An 18,271-nucleotide genomic window follows, 5' to 3' on the forward strand; every position below is an offset into this window, starting at 1 on the left:
CTGATGAGGTGGCGGATGTTCTCCTGAGGGATCTCCTCCCAGACCTGGACTAAAGCATCCGCCAACTCCTGGACAGTCTGTGGTGCAACATGGCGTTGGTGGATGGAGCGAGACATGATGTCCCAGATGTGCTCAATTGGATTCAGGTCTGGGGAACGGGCGGGCCAGTCCATAGCATCAATGCCTTCCTCTTGCAGGAACTGCTGACACACTCCAGCCACATGAGGTCTAGCATTGTCTTGCATTAGGAGGAACCCAGGGCCAACCGCACCAGCATATGGGCTCACAAGGGGTCTGAGGATCTCATCTCGGTACCTAATGGCAGTCAGGCTACCTCTGGCGAGCACATGGAGGGCTGTGCGGCCCCCCAAAGAAATGCCACCCCACACCATGACTGACCCACCGCCAAACCGGTCATAGTGGAGGATGTTGCAGGCAGCAGAACGTTCTCCACGGCGTCTCCAGACTCTGTCACGTACTCAGTGAACCTGCTTTCATCTGTGAAAAGAATTTGCCAATCTTGGTGTTCTCTGGCAAATGCCAAACGTCCTACACGGTGTTGAGCTGTAAGCACAACCCCCACCTGTGGACGTTGGGCCCTCATGGAGTCTGTTTCTGACCGTTTGAGCAGACACATGCACATTTGTGGCCTGCTGGAGGTCATTTTGCAGGGCTCTGGCAGTGCTCCTCCTTGCACAAAGGCGGAGGTAGCGGTCCTGCTGCTGGGTTGTTGCCCTCCTACGGCCTCCTCCACGTCTCCTGATGTACTGGCCTGTCTCCTGGTAGCGCCTCCATGCTCTGGACACTACGCTGACAGACACAGCAAACCTTCTTGTCACAGCTCACATTGATGTGCCATCCTGGATGATCTGCACTACCTGAGCCACTTGTGTGGGTTGTAGACTCCGTCTCATGCTACCACTAGAGTGAAAGCACCACCAGCATTCAAAAGTGACCAAAACATCAGCCAGGAAGCATAGGAACTGAGAAGTGGTCTGTGGTCACCGCCTGCAGAACCACTCCTTTATTGAGGGTGTCTTGCTAATTGCCTATAATTTCCACCTGTTGTCTATTCCATTTGCACAACAGCATTTGAAATATATTGTTAATCAGTGTTGCTTCCTAAGTGGACAGTTTGATTTCACAGAAGTGTGATTGACTTGGAGTTACATTGTGTTGTTTAAGTGTTCCCTTTATTTTTTTTGAGCAGTGTATATTCATCATAGATCACACATAAAACTACAATTTGAACAAATGTAGAACGATTTGTGAGCAAATGTTCAGAAATCCCTAACATTTAAATATGTGGAATGTACATTTGCACATTCAAAAAGTGCTTGCGGATCTGTATTCTGTGTTTACAGAATTTTGAGATATTCTCCCTCACCTGTCCATGTACTGCAATCCACAAATGTAGCTTCAGATGAGTCGGCTATCTCTATTCATTGGATAATCTTTGTCACGTGACGAGCAATGATGAATTTACATCACGACTGTGCACTTCTTGTTCTTAGCTAGAAGAAAGAACAGCTTCATGAAATGTGAGTATAACGTTTATTTATTCAACAAATTATGTTAAAATGTTCAACAAAGGACTTTCGTATGAATATTACATTTGACCATTGGGTGCATGCAATGCCGAGTGTGTGTATCGACAGCTAGCAGGCGATCTCGTCACCTGCTCAGACAAACCACCTAAATTAAACTTACTAACGTTAGCAGTGGTTGAAAAAGCACCCAATTGTCATACTTGATTAAAAGTAAAGATACCTTAATAGAAAATGAGTCAAGTAAGTCATCCAGTAAAACACTACTTGAGTAAAAGTCTAAAGTATTTGTTTTGAAATATACTTAAGTATCAAAAGTAAATGTAATTGCTAAAATATACATATCTATCGAAAGTAAAAAGAATTTCAAATTCCTTCCTGATTAGAAATGTTAGAATCCAAATCAAATCAAATCAAATTTATTTATATAGCCCTTCGTACATCAGCTGATATCTCAAAGTGCTGTACAGAAACCAGCTACTGTTTTCTGCTCCGTTTAGGCTTGCAAGCTAGCCAAGTCATTTGTTGTGCATCCTTAGATAAATGTATTAATGTTGTTTCCTAGTCAATACATGCATTCTGTGTCTGAGTACTGTCAATACATCTCTGTATTGTGTTGCATCGTTGCTGGGCAATGTTGCCTGTTCAATAAAAGGCACAGTTGTAAAAATTATGAACCTGACAATAACTCTTGACCAGCTGCTTTTGGACCCTACTGCAACTCCCCACTGGTCAATCTCCCATTTATTTCAAACCTTTCCTTTAGTTGTTTGATCTGACAGCTGACTCGCCCAAGGACCCACAGCAGCGTTTCCCAAAAACGGTCCTGGGGACCCAAAGAGGTGGACTTTTTGAGGTTTTGTCCTAGCATGACTACACAGCTGATTCAGGGTAATTGGTCAAATTGATTATTTGAGTCAGCTGTCAAGACCAACCTGTACAAACACTCCTTTACCCCTAATGGCCATTGCAGGCAGGCAAGTAAGTCTGTGAACAGGAACTGGTATCAATGTCCTTGGTCATCATAACATGGGGATGATGATGGTAATGTGATGGTGTTGCTGATGATGATTTTGGTAAGCATGTTTTTGATGCGATTTGAGGATGTGCACAGTGCGCTTTGCTTGTTATGTAACTTTGTACTATTGCTATTTTTACAGATCCACGTGTACTTCTTGAATGCGCAAATACAGTTTCCACAGTTGTAAATGTTAGGGATTTCTGCATATTTGCGCACAAATCTTTGTACATTTGTTCAAATTGTAGTTTTATTTGTGAGCTATGTTGAATATATTTACAGATCATATTTATTTCTTGATTTATGGTTAATATTTATACAGTTTCACAGATTATGGTTTAATTTGTGAAATATATATACATATTTCTGGACTATAGTTTTATTTTAATATATTCACACATCAAAGTTTTATTTGTAAATTATGTTGAATTTTCGCACGGATCGTGGTAGACACATTTACAGAATAAAGAAACAAATCTCACTCCGTACGTAAATGGAACGAAACGGAACAGTTCGCGCAGGCGCGTTTCATTGTTTTGACTGAAAATGCCGTCGGTTTCGAAAACGGCGGCGAACGCTTCTCCTCAAACCGAGAAACCAACCCACTATACGTAAGTAAAGCAAACGTTAAATGGACAAAGACGTATTCCTTAAAATATCGTGCTTCTTTTATGTACAGAATATTGTTTTATAGTTGGACTGCTTGATATTTCTTCACTCGTAGTGCAGTAAAACATGGTGCTTTTCCTTTTGTAAATTCTTCCCAATGCACGCAGTTAGCCTAGCGCTAACTTGCTAGATACATATTCAAATTGATACTGTAACTGAATTTTAACAAATACGTGTGTATAATTGTATTGTGTGACCGTGAAAATGTTCCACATAAAAAAGAGGCGTAACATTAAAAAGCGGAATTCGCAGGAACTTGGTTGGTGGTTAACGTTAGCTAGCCAGTCAACGTGCTAGCGTGGACTGGGTAACGTTAGCGAAGTTGAATGGTTTGCCAGCCAGCAGTGTTATCCTTTTCCACCTCGGCCTTATTTGCTGTCTGTCTACGCATATGTTTTGACGTACGTTCTGGTTGTTTGATAGAAGGCAACGTCGAATATCTTGCGTGGATTGTATGTGAATGGTCAAGGTAGATAGCTTCTAGCTATCACTACCAAGTAGTTTTATCAGTTCGAGTGATTGTAAAATTCAGCTACATAGCTAGTGTCAATCAAATATTCGTTGTAGATGGTGTAAACGTTTATCTCCTTACCTTTAGCATAGCTATTGTTTACTTTAAATTTCAAATAGCGAAGCTGTAATATTTATATCAAAGTTAGATGTGATATTCCCCTTGAGCTTTGGACTCCGATACTTTTTTACACGATGTCAGGTGGTGTCTTTCATTAACACCGCCTTTGTCTTTCCATTTTGCAGATATTTGAAGGAGTTTAGGACCGAACAGTGCCCCCTCTTCTTGCAGCACAAGTGCACACAACATAGACCCTTTACATGTTTTCATTGGCATTTCCTCAACCAGAGGCGACGACGACCGATTAGAAGAAGAGATGGAACTTTTAACTACAGCCCTGACGTTTATTGCACAAAATATGACGAGACTACGGGCATTTGCCCAGATGGAGAGGAGTAAGTGTGAAGCTTCAATTTTTTTTCTTCTGTGAATTATTATTGTCTGGGTAGATTGTTGCTACTGTATCATGCTTATCAATGTTGTGGCTGTTGTTCATTCCGGTTGAGAATTAACTCAATTTGTGCAGGTTGCCAGTTTAGTCAGCACACTTATAACTGTGTTGCTAACATTTTATGGATGCTGCATTGTTTCAGTAGGAAGTCAGATTCATGCGAATTCCTGACGTGAATGATCCTCGTTGCACAGAATTCAGCTCGCACTACGAGCTTGGTGATGACCTAGCTTGCACATGGTGTTGTTGACTTGTCTATTGTTCGAGCTAATGTCGATCCGCATGGCCTCCTATGGCCCCGGAGTGGGACGACAGACGTTCTCAATAATGCGGAACCAATTGAATGATTCAACCACATTCATTGTCATTTCATGGATGTTTTTTTGTAATTCTCGCTGGACACGTCTGTTTTGAGCTGCAGAGTGGGGTTGAGCTTTTTCCTCCAGTTTGCGAGGAAACGATGAACACACCCCCTGTTTTCTTGCTTATGATTGAACCGCCTTTGCACATAGCCTTCTCCCATTGGTCGAACAAGCAATGTTTATTGTTCATGAGTCCGTTGAAAATGAGGTCGCTTTGAACGAGTTTCTGCTTTGTATTTGTATCCTTAATGTTGTTAAAAGTACTTATACATGGACGTGTCTGGTTTTTACCACTTGCACTTTATCGTTATGTTCATTGAATCCTAAGAAGCATGAATTGATACTTTTCCGTGTGGTTTCATGCAAGTACAATTCAAGTATCAGCTCAGCCTAAGAATAACTACTCTTTTATGGTAATTAATAGAGATATACTGAGGGGTAGAAATGAAGTATGTAAGTCTTTTATATATTCTTGCTCTATTATTTAATGGCTACTGCAGCATTTTTAGGCCCAACCCTCAAAGCATCAGCTAATTTCACTTTATTTTTTTAAACAAAATCAGAGGAACATATTTCGAATGTTTGGGGTATGCCACTTCAGCTCATTCTTAGAACTGTAGTTTTCGTTACTGGTGTGACATCAATCTACTGAAAATGAAAGTAACAAAGAATAGGCCTTATGAGCCTACATATTGTGTCTTTACAAATCATGATAATGATAGCATAAACAAATGGTAATAGCCTAAAATATTTGTGACATGATATAGCGTGTCAGGTTGGGCGGATACAGTTTGTCACTTGAGATTACATATAAGAAGGCTTGTGGTGGTGCGGATAGACACCAAAGGAAGGATGAATTAAATTAATAAATTAGCAGTTCATCTGCATCTAACTAAAATAAAAGCTACAGTATTCAGTTACCTGGTGTAACAAAGTCACGGGGTTATTGTAGAAAAAAACACACACAAAAAATAATGCTACCCTGTAGTGGGCGGCAGGGTAGCCTAGTGGTTAGAGCGTTGGACTAATAACCGGAAGGTTGCAAGTTCAAATCCCTGAGCTGACGAGGTACAAATCTGTCGTTCTGCCCCTGAACGGCCTGTCATTGGTACCTACACCAAATCTCCAGTATTTTTCCTTCATAGAGAACACGCTATCTTCTTTTTCAATAGGGAGCCAATCACAATTCTTATTGTATCAGCCCTTAAGTATTGAAATAGAATTGTGAAGTCCCAGGCATTTCCCAGCCCTACTAACCTGTCCTGAGTAATATTACAAAATGCTCATGCTTGGCCTACTGGAGCAGATGTACTTGTTAGTATACTTACTGACAGCTCTATCAGTTAAAAGAAAAATATTAACATTTCCATTTTTATCTTTTATTTAACTAGGCAAGTCAAATTCTTATTTTCAATGACAGCCTAGGAACAGTGGGTTAACTGCGTTGTTCAGGTTCAGAACGACATATTTTTACCTTGTCAGCTCAGGGATTCGTTCTTGCAACCTTTCACTTACTAGTACAATGCTCTAACCACTAGGCTACCGGCCACCCGATGTGTTGGTTGGGGATTTTACAAGTCTCCCTACAAAATTAACAGAATTTAAAGGTTCACTGAAAGGAAGCAAGCTATACAGCTAATAACCTAGCCTATTTAATAAGACAGGATGGATGTTCTAGATTATATCTTGAGAAAGATGCTGTTCAACATTAAGAAGAACAGCTCTGAAACATGATATTCAAGCCACTTCTATAATTTGGGCCTATTTGTGTCAGAGCACCATAAAGAAATTGAGTAACTCGAGACGTCTCACTCACTAGTTCAATGACAATCATCAATGGCACCGGTCTGGTTAAAGTGTGTTGGTCAGATCCACAGTTTAGTGATATCTAGAGGTAGAGACTAGCTGTGATGTTAAAAGTATTTGTGGCAAATGTGTAGCATACTGAATACTTTATAGTGGTTTATCATTGAGAGGTTGAGTTCCAGTTTCCTATATCAGTGTATTTGGAATTTCACAGCAGAAAGTAAACGATGTTCCTCAATTCAACCTGCTGTTATATTGAAAGTTCTATACAATATTTAAACTCTGCCTGAGAGCGAGCACTTGCACTCTCTATTACTCATTCTACCAGTGGCTGCTCTCTTCTCGTGACATCACATCCGTTGCCATGGTTACTGCTGCGGAGTAAGAAGCTTTTTGCTGTATTTGAGGAAATTATTTGTTTTCAATGTGAATTTGAGCACATTCATAGCGATGTATTATTTCTGTTCAATTCCTCACCATACATCAAAGCCTGTGAGAGCGCTGTATCTATAAAAGGCGTTGCATTCCTCTGACTCCCACTGTGGGCATTGGCTACATTTTTGTTTGTCTGATGTGCATATTAAGCACCAAGAAGAACGGTTGCCACTAATACAGGGAGGAAGACCGATATCTCATTATGCTCTGTAACTCATTCCTTTAGCCTCGGTCTGTTTCCTTTCAATTAAAATCTGTGGAATGACTTCTTAGGAAAAGCACAGCATAGAATTCTAGAAACATAGGATAGAGACCGATTTTATGCAGATTGTATCTCTGTCACATCAAATCCTGATCATTTTAATGAGGAAGTCTTCATTTGTCTAATCATTGCTTCCTTTCCTGTCTAGCTGTCCTTACTTGCACCGGACCACTGGTGACACAGAGCGCAAGTACCATCTTCGTTATTACAAGACTGGTACCTGTATCCATGAAACTGATGCCCGCGGGCACTGCGTGAAGAACGGCCTACACTGCGCCTTTGCCCATGGCCCACATGATCTCCGCCCCCCTGTCTACGATATCAGGTGATCTATCATGCCTTTAGTAACCACTCTATTCTCAAGGTGTCATACCATCAACAAACATGTGAATAGGCTTGTTAAGCCAGTTAGCTGAGTACACAACGATAAATCATGCAAGGTCTGACCATGCACTGACAAAATGTACCAACTGATTCCATTCGTACATCATAGTTTTAATGAAATTCTTAAATTTACCCGTAGACTATATTTTTGAAGCTGTCGACCTCTTCTCTACCATTGTTAGTGTTACTTTGATTCAACATGGTACGTCTAGCTGTCCCCGCTGAAGTGATAATAGTCTGTATCCACTCCAGTACATGCCCATACATGGCAGTGGGAGAATGAAGTGTGTTCATCTATTTTCTTAGCTCAATTAGTCTCCCTGATGCCTCTCAAATTGGCTGGGCTAAGAGCAGATTAAACCACAATTTTATCTTCATAGCCATCAGTCATAGTGTACTTATTGCCAGGGTTTGTCACGTAGAGTAGGCCAGATGGCTAAACTGGATAACCTAACCTCTATAAAAATAAAAAGATGGCGGAACCGCAAAAGTTCTTCTTTGCAAAGGTGTTTATTTACAAGTGATTCCGGAACAGAAAATAACAGTACTGCCATCAACGTCTACCTTATGGGACAGCTTAACAACAATGCTGCCCCATCCACAGCTCAATCCAAAAAATCCCCTTTAGAGACTGGAGAGAGGCTCCTTTTGTAGGGCTAGCCCCTCCCCTCAGAACAATTAACCCTAATTAATTAATCAATTAACAATACAAACCTACAACTAAACATACTAAAGGATATACATTGCAACACGGTTTTAAACAATATCACAACATAACATTTACAACATTACATCATTACTGACAATATCTTTCAATATGCCCATATGCATTAATGAGCCATTTGGGACAGGCACCATAAAGCCAACCCAATTCCCTTAGCTCGGGTCCTTTTCCAGCATACCCAGAAGCTACAGAGATGGAGAGAGAGGAACAGAACAAACAAACAATGCGCTCATCCACAACATTGATAAGTATAATAATTATTGTATCTCTCAAATATGAACATTGACAAGTGTGAAATGCATGCACCAAGACAGAAGTTAAATTGTGTGTCGACCCACATTGTTAACTTATGGTATAATGGCGCAGGGAGGAGTGATGAATATGTGTGTGCGTTAAAGAACCAAATGCTGCCCGCGGCCAGTGACGGACTTCTACGTCACAGGGTTGATGTTGGTTTTGTTGAGTACCATTTACTGTGCAAACAATTAAAGTGTTATTGTTATTTCTTTAATGGGATGAAAGATTCAGTGGTATATTTGAAGTAATATCCCCCCACATCTTAGATGGATACAAAAAGTAGGCCAATATCTGTATAATACAAGCAATGGACTTAACCGTAACAATAGCATACATTTGCTATTTTACTATGAATCATGTGTTCACATTTTAAATACCCGTCACTGGAAAATAGCAATACCCTGTCTAACGTCCCATGAATGACATCACATTAAGGAATGGGAGCTTGAAATAATTCAACAAAAACAACAGTAAATGTGGTATCAGAGGCATGCTCAAGCGTTGCCTAGCAACTGTTGAGCAGAACAAGTCTAAGAGCAAGGCACTGCCTGAATATTCTACATTTGTCTCTTCCTCTTTTTTGTTTGTTTTGTGTAGTAGCTCTCTCACTGATCTTCTTCATGTGCACAGAGAGATCCAGGCACAGGAAGCCCTCCAGAATGGCCAGTTGGGATCTGGAGAGGGTATCCCTGATCTACAGCCTGGAGTACTGGCCAGCCAAGCCATGATAGAGAAGACTCTTACAGAGGACCCCCGGTGGCAAGGTGAGCAGCAGACACATTGAATCTGGTGGCGGTGTCACCCAGTGCCACATTATTTTTCTATTGATTGGATTTCCTTGACTTGTTGTTATATTTTGGCATTAGGTCAATAACAGAATGTCTTACACTGAGTATGTTTATATGCACATTAATAAATCAATATTAAACTGATTATGGCAGAGTATGGCGTTAGTCATATTAACACCTTACTCTGCTTATCTTAATTGGTGTAAGATCATAATGGTAGTAAGCATACGCCGATTAAAACACCTGGATTTCGGCGCACTCGTTCTCATTATTAGGACATGTAAATGCTTTGATCAGAGTTCAGAGGTGTGTACAAGCTTCGTCTTGTCGAGTGAAGTGAGTGAGTATGCATATTAAAAATAGTTTTCACATACAAACTTTGTCTGGACTAAGAATCGAAATGTTTTCGCTGGTAGAGCATTTATTTTGATCTTTTTTTTCTGCATTCGTCAGTCCCGTCAGGTAGCCTGATTTCAGATGTCCATGTAAACAGGATTATTAGGGAACTCGTTCTTGAAAAGCATGTAAATATTTTAAATCAAGAGATTATATTAATCTGACTATCCACAATAATTGTTTATTGTGTACATGCAACATACTCATTGTGTGCTTTCCTTCCAGACACCAATTTTGTTTTAGCGAACTACAAAACAGAGCAGTGCACCAAGCCTCCACGACTATGTAGACAGGGCTATGCCTGCCCTCACTACCACAATAGTAGAGACAGAAGACGAAATCCACGCAAGTTCAAATACAGGTAGGCGATTAGGACTGTCTAACAACAAAGAGAATGCCTTTGACAACTGTGTAATAATTCTGTAATATGTAGTTAACCCCTTGAATGATGTGTCAGGTCAACTCCGTGTCCCAATGTGAAACATGGGGATGAGTGGGGCGAGCCATCGAAGTGTGACAGTGGAGACAGCTGTCAATACTGTCACTCACGCACTGAACAGCAGTTCCACCCAGAGGTAAGTGGGACATTTGACACTTTATAAATGCTTAGCACATTTTGTCTCTTGCAATGGGGAATCTGTCAAACCTTGTTTTGGGAAAATGCCACACAGTTATGAGCAGAGAACCTGTCTTTCTCACTTCAGATCTACAAATCCACCAAATGCAATGACATGAGGCAAACTGGTTATTGTCCTAGAGGGCCGTTCTGTGCGTTTGCGCATGTAGAAAGTAAGTGAAGCTCTTCAAAATACGTCAACGCTGTCTTGCTTGTTGGCAACTTCTCAAACTTAAAACCTCCTGTCTGTGATTGTGTATTTTTTCAGGAATTCCCTCCACGGAAGAGACCATGAACTCGTTGCTAACAGCAATGCAGTCAGGCTCTCAGCAGTATTCAGAGTGTCCGGTCAGCGAGTGGGGCAGCAGTGCACACTCCATCAGCAGCATCAACAACGGCCAAGTGGGGAATGTATGTGTTCTGATTACTACTCCCTCTCTGCTTCTCTCCACTGTCTTTTACAAAGGCATCTCAGTTTGAATGAAAAACATGTCGTCTATAGATTAGACCCTGAAAAGACATTTAAGCTATTAACTTTCCTTATTTGTTACACCTTTGTTTTGTATATTCTTGTCATTTTATGTTTCCGTTCTTCTGTTTTCTGTACTTGCCTTGTATTTCACTAGTCTGTAACATCATTTTGTTTCTGGTAGTACTAGTGCACCAAGAAATATACAGCGTAATTCAAATTAATATAGGATTCAACAGAAACCAAACTTTAACAATTCAGTGTAATTTTTTCTCTCTGAAGCCAATATTCCATCTAAACATCTTCAGTTATCATCTGCTCTCTGGCCTCGTTAGGAAAGCTGGGCTTGTTTGGCTGGCTCTAAAACCCTATTAAGATCATGTGTACTTCTCTCCCTCAGGTTTCATATTCTAATAGTCCGACTGTAACGCCAAGCTCAGGAAGCAACAGTTCATTGTCCCCAATCGGACCCATCGGCAGGTCCAAATGCTTAACTAATGGTAGCTTATGTTCAGAGTCCACCACGTCAAGTGTGTCATCTCTGACGTCTAACTATCCCAAAGCGCCGGGCTTTGAACGCGAGGATCAGGTACTACAATAAGACTGCTCTCTCTCTTTCCCCGTCCTTATGGGAAGACCCCTGTACTCCGCTTAGTGTAGGGCCTGACCCACTGCTATACACACTTTGGTCATAGTTTCCATTATTTTGATTTATTTCTATATTCAATTTTTTACATTGTCATTTTCTATAAATTTGTGATGACTTGGTGAATACTGAAATTAACAAGCAAGGCAAAAATAAATAATAGTTTACCCATTCCTGGTCAAATTCAGTGTTGCGCTTAACATTTTATGAACCTAGATTAGACATGGTTTGGATATGTGACTTGTATTCATGTTATATATTAGTTATAAAACAAATGTCTGCTTATTTAGTTTTAGACTGTCTTAATGGGTTGTGGTGATGACATCAGACATTTTCTCTCTTTTGATAGGGCTGCAGATGACTGATTTATTAACTGAATTTTCTTCACTTTTAAGAAAGGTGTTGGCTTTCTAAGACCCAGCCAATTGCTGGGTTTAAGTGTTGGGTCATGTGAATGTGCTGTCTTTTTTCAGATAAAGAACTATAAGGGACATATCGATCAAAAGATGATGGACCTAGACAAGCAGGTGAATAACTTAAGCATTTGTCGTTGCCTTTGTATTTCTAGAGGCTAGTGACCGTGTTTCCCCCACTTTTTAACAAATCAAAAACTGAAAAATTGGGCGTGCAAAATTATTCAGCCCCCTTAAGTTAATACTTTGTAGCGCCACCTTTTGCTGCGATTACAGCTGTAAGTCGCTTGGGGTATGTCTCTATCAGTTTTGCACATCGAGAAACTGAAATTTTTTCCCATTCCACCTTGCAAAACAGCTCGAGCTCAGTGAGGTTGGATGGAGAGCATTTGTGAACAGCAGTTTTCAGTTCTTTCCACAGATTCTCGATTGGATTCAGGTCTGGACTTTGACTTGGCCATTCTAACACCTGGATATGTTTATTTTTGAACCATTCCATTGTAGATTTTGCTTTATGTTTTGGATCATTGTCTTGTTGGAAGACAAATCTCCGTCCCAGTCTCAGGTCTTTTGCAGACTCCATCAGGTTTTCTTCCAGAATGGTCCTGTATTTGGCTCCATCCATCTTCCCATCAATTGTAACCATCTTCCCTGTCCCTGCTGAAGAAAAGCAGGCCCAAACCATGATGCTGCCAACACCATGTTTGACAGTGGGGATAGTGTGTTCAGGGTGATGAGCTGTGTTGCTTTTACGCCAAACATAATGTTTTGCATTGTTGCCAAAAAGTTCAATTTTGGTTTCATCTGACCAGAGCACCTTCTTCCACATGTTTGGTGTGTCTCCCAGGTGGCTTGTGGCAAACTTTAAACAACACTTTTTATGGATATCTTTAAGAAATGGCTTTCTTCTTGCCACTCTTCCATAAAGGCCAGATTTGTGCAATATACGACTGATTGTTGTCCTATGGACAGAGTCTCCCACCTCAGCTGTAGATCTCTGCAGTTCATCCAGAGTGATCATGGGCCTCTTGGCTGCATCTCTGATCAGTCTTCTCCTTGTATGAGCTGAAAGTTTAGAGGGACGGCCAGGTCTTGGTAGATTTGCAGTGGTCTGATACTCCTTCCATTTCAATATTATCGCTTGCACAGTGCTCCTTGGGATGTTTCAAGCTTGGGAAATCTTTTTGTATCCAAATCCAGCTTTAAACTTCTTCACAACAGTATCTCGGACCTGCCTGGTGTGTTCCTTGTTCTTCATGATGCTCTCTGCGCTTTTAACGGACCTCTGAGACTATCACAGTGCAGGTGCATTTATACGGAGACTTGATTACACATAGGTGGATTGTATTTATTATCATGAGTCATTTAGGTCAATATTGGATCATTCAGAGATCCTCACTGAACTTCTGGAGAGAGTTTGCTGCACTGAAAGTAAAGGGGCTGAATAATTTTGCACGCCCAATTTTTCCGTTTTTGATTTGTTAAAAAAGTTTGAAATATCCAATAAATGTCGTTCCACTTCATGATTGTGTCCCACTTGTTGTTGATTCTTCACAAAAAAATACAGTTTTATATCTTTGTTTGATGCCTGAAATGTGGCAAAAGGTCGCAAAGTTCAAGGGGGCCGAATACTTTCGCAAGGCACTGTAAATGACAAAACCAGATAAAGCATGTAGAAAAGATAATGGAGCTATATTTTTTTTTAAAAATAAGATCAACTTTGAGAACTAATAATCACCAAAAATAAAAACTATACAGTCAGGGAGAGTATAAAATTCCAAAAATGGCATGGGACCCCCATTTGATATGTTCATGTTTGAGTCACTGATAGCATAAGCCATGGCAAAATGTGTAGAATTGCAGGAACTTAGATTTAAAACTGCAATTTTGCCACCTATGCTGAAAATAAACATAGGGGAAACGCTGTTAGTGATGTGTAGAACATTTTCTATTTAAAGGTATTCCTGTGGAGGCAAAGGGGTTTTGCTGTTATAATTTCAAAGTCATTAGGATCCGTCCAATCGACTTGATAAAAAGGCCTATTCATGATCTCCCATCTAAAGCATATGACCAGGCACGGTATCTGTGGCTTGTCTTCTTAACCGAGCACCAATGTAGTAAAGCTAAATATTGCTCAAAATGACACTATTAATGAAACAATGCCTTGCTATGTACGCCTCTTTTACAGACACACAATAGTGTATTCTCTGGGATGAACCCTTTGGCATCCAGCATAACCTCCAGTATAGAATCTAGCCTGGCCTCTAGTATTGGATCAGATAGTTCCTCACCCACCACCTTATCAACAATGAATGCAAAAGCAACCCCATTCTATCCTGGGAGCAATACTGTGGAGTCAGTTATAGGTAAGTGTACTTGTATTGTACAAACTTGTTTGAGGGGTGAATGTACCTCTTTATACACGGAATACTTATTTTCCTAATAAAAAAAGCTACTTGCCTTTTCTTTCAGGTTCTGCACTTGACCTGAATTTTTGTGACATCAATGTTGCCTCTCTTGATAAAGAGTTTGAGGAGCAAGAAAACAACAGTCTTGGTTTAAGTAAGCAAACCTTTTTTGAAACATTGAACACAATTAACTTGAGTGTGTTCTGTATTTTTAAATTGCGAGGTTGATTTATGCTTCCCATTGCCCTCTAGGTCAAAGGATGTTGGGAGGATCTGCTCCGGTCAACATTCCTGGCTCCCTTGCACGGTCTTCTTCATTGAATTCCAACTCATCACTCTCTGCCTCCCCTCTGAGCTCTCTCTCCCAGTCCCTGTCCCAGTGCCTGTTGTCAGGAATGGCTCCACAGCAGACTCAACCTCAGGGCCTGCTAACCAAACCTGAGCATGGCCTTCTGGGAACACCTACCTCCTCTCAGAACTCTCTGGGTAAGTTAACAATATAATATTTACTAGCAATCTTGACAAACATGCAAAAGTGAGCATTATTCTTTTGCTTATGAGGCATCAACAATTTTATAAATGCAACACTTTTTTTTTTGTTTTTGTGCTTTGACATGAAACAATTGTCCTGATCCCACCTTATAGGTTTGAATGGGGGAGCTAGCAGCATATGGGACTTTGTGAGTGGCAACTTCTCTCCCAGCCCATCACCAGTGTTCAGCAGCCTGGGCTCCACCACTGTGAGCAGCAGCGCTGATCTGAACCGGCTCTTCAGGGAGCTGGACGAGGCCAAGAGGAAGATCAAGCAATGGGAAGACGCGTGGCACCAGGTCAAGCAGGTCAGTCACTAGACCCATGCAAGAACTATGACATGAAATAAAGGCACTGTCTCCGTAAGCAATACATCCCGACCCTTGTTAAACCAATTATATATTTGACATGTCTGTCTGTTCCAGGCATGTGAGGCCTGGCAGAAAGACTCCCATGATGCAAAAGAACAAGCAAAGTCAGCCGAGGCGGAGCAGCAGCTGGCAGAGCAGACGCGAGTGGACACGGAGCGCAAGCTGAAGGAGCTCCAGGGGGACTTTGACGTGCTGTGTCGCTCCCCTGGCACACCCCTGCTTAGAAGCTATGGAGACCTGGACCAGCTCCCTCTACCAAAGCTCCACTCCATCCAGAGCCAGCTGCGCACTGATCTAGACCTTATAGATGGGGTAAGACGGGCCAGATACTAAGCACATTCTTATTTATAGTGATCAGGATATACATTATGGCAGACTTTAGCCTAGTGAAGCATTAAAAAAAAATATATATATATATATATTTAAAAAAAAATCTTGCTAGGAATCATTGTATTGAGTTATTATGTTGCGAGTAATTTCTGATACAACCTCTTTTCTTTCCAACACAGGTATTATATCAGCTTCAGTCAAAGAAATGTATAGTTTGCCAAACGCATGATCGTTGCATAGTCCTGCAGCCTTGCCAACATTATGTACTTTGTAAGAACTGTGCACCTAGTAAATCAGAATGTCCATACTGTAAGACAAAAATATTGAAGTGGTGATGTACAATTATTCAAGGTACTACTTAAGGAATTTGCCCTTTGAAGAACTACTAATACATGCTTACATTTTATAAATAGCATTTTGTTTCACTATTTCATATAGTAATTCAATTAGTTTAATTTGAACTACATAAATGGTGTTTGATAAATCAAGTACTTAAATGTAATATGTTATTTTGTATTGTAAAGGATCACTTACATTTTCCAAAAAGTTTGGGCATCCATTGTTCAAGTGGGCCTAATTTGACTTTATCACTGAAACACATCAGTCAAACATTATTATTAGTATTGCAACCATCTTTGTGAAGATTGATTTCTTGTAAAGCACTTTGTTGACCTGGGAATTTGTTAAAGGGTATTTTAGAAATTAACTTTGAGCTGTTTTTGTTAGATTTATATATTTTTTTCTTAATATGCTAATGTATCGAGCTTTTGTGTGTACTGTGAAACATACTAGAATATTTCATGTTTCCTATTGTTAAATCATGGTATAGTTCTATATATCCTGTTAGTTTTCATAGAAAAGTGCTAAACAATAGTTTCTACTTTTCATTCTTTAATTTATACCTTTCCATCAAAAGTACACACTTTTGAATGCATTTTAGGCATAACCAGCAGCTGTAATATCAGTAAGGCACATTTTTGCTAAAGCAGTTAGGAAATCAATTACTGTGTCTCTTAGTGATTACTGAATTGTTCATTATGTAGTTGTTAGAGGAGCATGTCTTGATGTACATAAGTCTGACATGGTGAATTTGATAGGATTCCTACTAGCTCTCAAACATGTCTAGAACATATCTGATACTTGGCTTCTACTCTAGTCTCAAGTGCCTTTCCTTAGATGATAACCATGACCATTGATTCTTAGAGGATTGTTGTAAAAGCAGACACAGGTAGTCAAAGCCTCTGCACATATATCTACTTAATTTTGTTACTTTGCATCATGTGTATTGCCCAATCCTATGTCAAAGTATTTCCTCAGATTATAGTTGTATGAAGATATACATCTTGTCAGTGCCTGTGTCCTGACTTCACGCATACAAAACATAAAACAATATATTTTCCTTGTCTACACAGGCAATGGTGCTTTTTGATGCGGCTTCAGTATAATTTCAAATGACCATTTTTGATTTAGTGTTTGGTAGTATGCAAGCAAGGAAACAACTCTGGTCTTGTTTGTAAACAAGATAAAAACAGGCTCCGCTATACATTTTAGACTGGTGTTTGTTGTAAGATGCATCATTGGTGTTGAACCTGTAAGTTGTGTTTTCAAATATGACAGTGTAATGTGCTTAGCTAGGTTAATCTAATTGAAATGACCTTCTACTGTGTTCAAAATGTATTTTTCCTCACTCTATATCTTGGTCCTTTTAATATTTGCAGCAATTAGTATGTTCAGTAGAAATAACCTTATATTCCCAGGTACACGATTTGTAACTTAGTTTGAAAAATTGAGAAATACAATTGTTTACATGGATGGTAATTCAGAGAAAAACAAAAAGGTATTGTGATCCCTCATGTTTATCAAGTTAAAATGGCAGGTGAAACAATTATTGCATGTCTTATAATCGTCATACGTTAACCAGCTACAAATCTAGATCACTGCCAGATATATTTGTATTGTCAGCCTAGCATACTGTAGAGTCGATCACTTCACTTTTGCAAGCTTTGTTGCTGCTGAGAGAAGGATGTATACATATAGTTGTAATGCATTTAGATTCTTGAATGTTATTGTGCATACACAGTTAAGACATCAGTAGCCTAATTTCTCACAATACATTCAAGCAGTAATACATTTGACTTATACACACACAGTGGGGAGAACAAGTATTTGATATACTGACGGTTTTGCAGGTTTTCCCACTTACAAAGCATGTAGGTCTGTAATCTTTATCATAGGTACACTTCAACTGTGAGAGAATCTAAAACAAAAATACAGAAAATCACATTGTATGATTTTAAGTAATTAATTTGCATTTTATTGCATGACAAGTATTTGATACATCAGAAAAGCAGAACTTAATATTTGGTACAGAAACTTGTTTGCAATTACAGAGATCACACTTTTCCTGTAGTTCTTGACCAGGTTTGCACACACTGCAGAAGGGATTTTGGCCCACTTCTCCATACAGACCTTCTCCAGGTCCTTCAGGTTTCGGGGCTGTCGCTGGGCAATACGGACTTTCAGCTCCCTCCAAAGATTTTCTATTGAGTTCAGGTCTGGAGACTGGCTAGGCCACTCCAGGACCTTGAGATGCTTCTTACGGGGCCACTCCTTAGTTGCCCTGGCTGTGTGTTTCGGGTCGTTGTCATGCTGGAAGACCCAGCCACGACCCATCTTCAAATGTTCTTACTGAGGGAAGGAGGTTGTTGGCCAAGATCTCGCGATACATGGCCCCATCCATCCTCCCCTCAATACGGTGCAGTCGTCCTGTCCCCTTT

General features: G+C 40.2%; 1 protein-coding gene across 2 annotated transcripts; it reads left to right on the plus strand.

The window, feature by feature from the left end:
- The first annotated feature begins 3,075 nt into the window (after positions 1-3,075).
- On the plus strand, positions 3,076-17,722 carry LOC112245993 (putative E3 ubiquitin-protein ligase UNKL). Of its 2 annotated transcripts, XM_024414248.2 has the most exons (16): positions 3,076-3,176; positions 3,991-4,200; positions 7,270-7,446; positions 9,157-9,290; positions 9,936-10,071; positions 10,168-10,285; positions 10,415-10,499; positions 10,595-10,737; positions 11,196-11,384; positions 11,915-11,968; positions 14,043-14,220; positions 14,327-14,416; positions 14,515-14,748; positions 14,908-15,101; positions 15,219-15,476; positions 15,674-17,721. In XM_024414248.2, exons 1-16 carry the CDS (start codon positions 3,112-3,114, stop codon positions 15,827-15,829), a joined length of 2,421 nt encoding a protein of 806 aa, XP_024270016.1. In that variant the 5' UTR covers positions 3,076-3,111; the 3' UTR covers positions 15,830-17,721. The 2 variants fall into 2 exon arrangements, with proteins under 2 accessions (XP_024270016.1, XP_024270017.1); XM_024414249.2 differs by lacking the exon at positions 11,196-11,384 and having other exon boundaries at positions 15,674-17,722.
- The last annotated feature ends 549 nt before the right edge of the window (positions 17,723-18,271 follow it).

This window comes from Oncorhynchus tshawytscha, linkage group LG09 (genome assembly GCF_018296145.1).
Source record: "Oncorhynchus tshawytscha isolate Ot180627B linkage group LG09, Otsh_v2.0, whole genome shotgun sequence".
NCBI classification, from domain to species: Eukaryota; Metazoa; Chordata; class Actinopteri; order Salmoniformes; family Salmonidae; genus Oncorhynchus; species Oncorhynchus tshawytscha.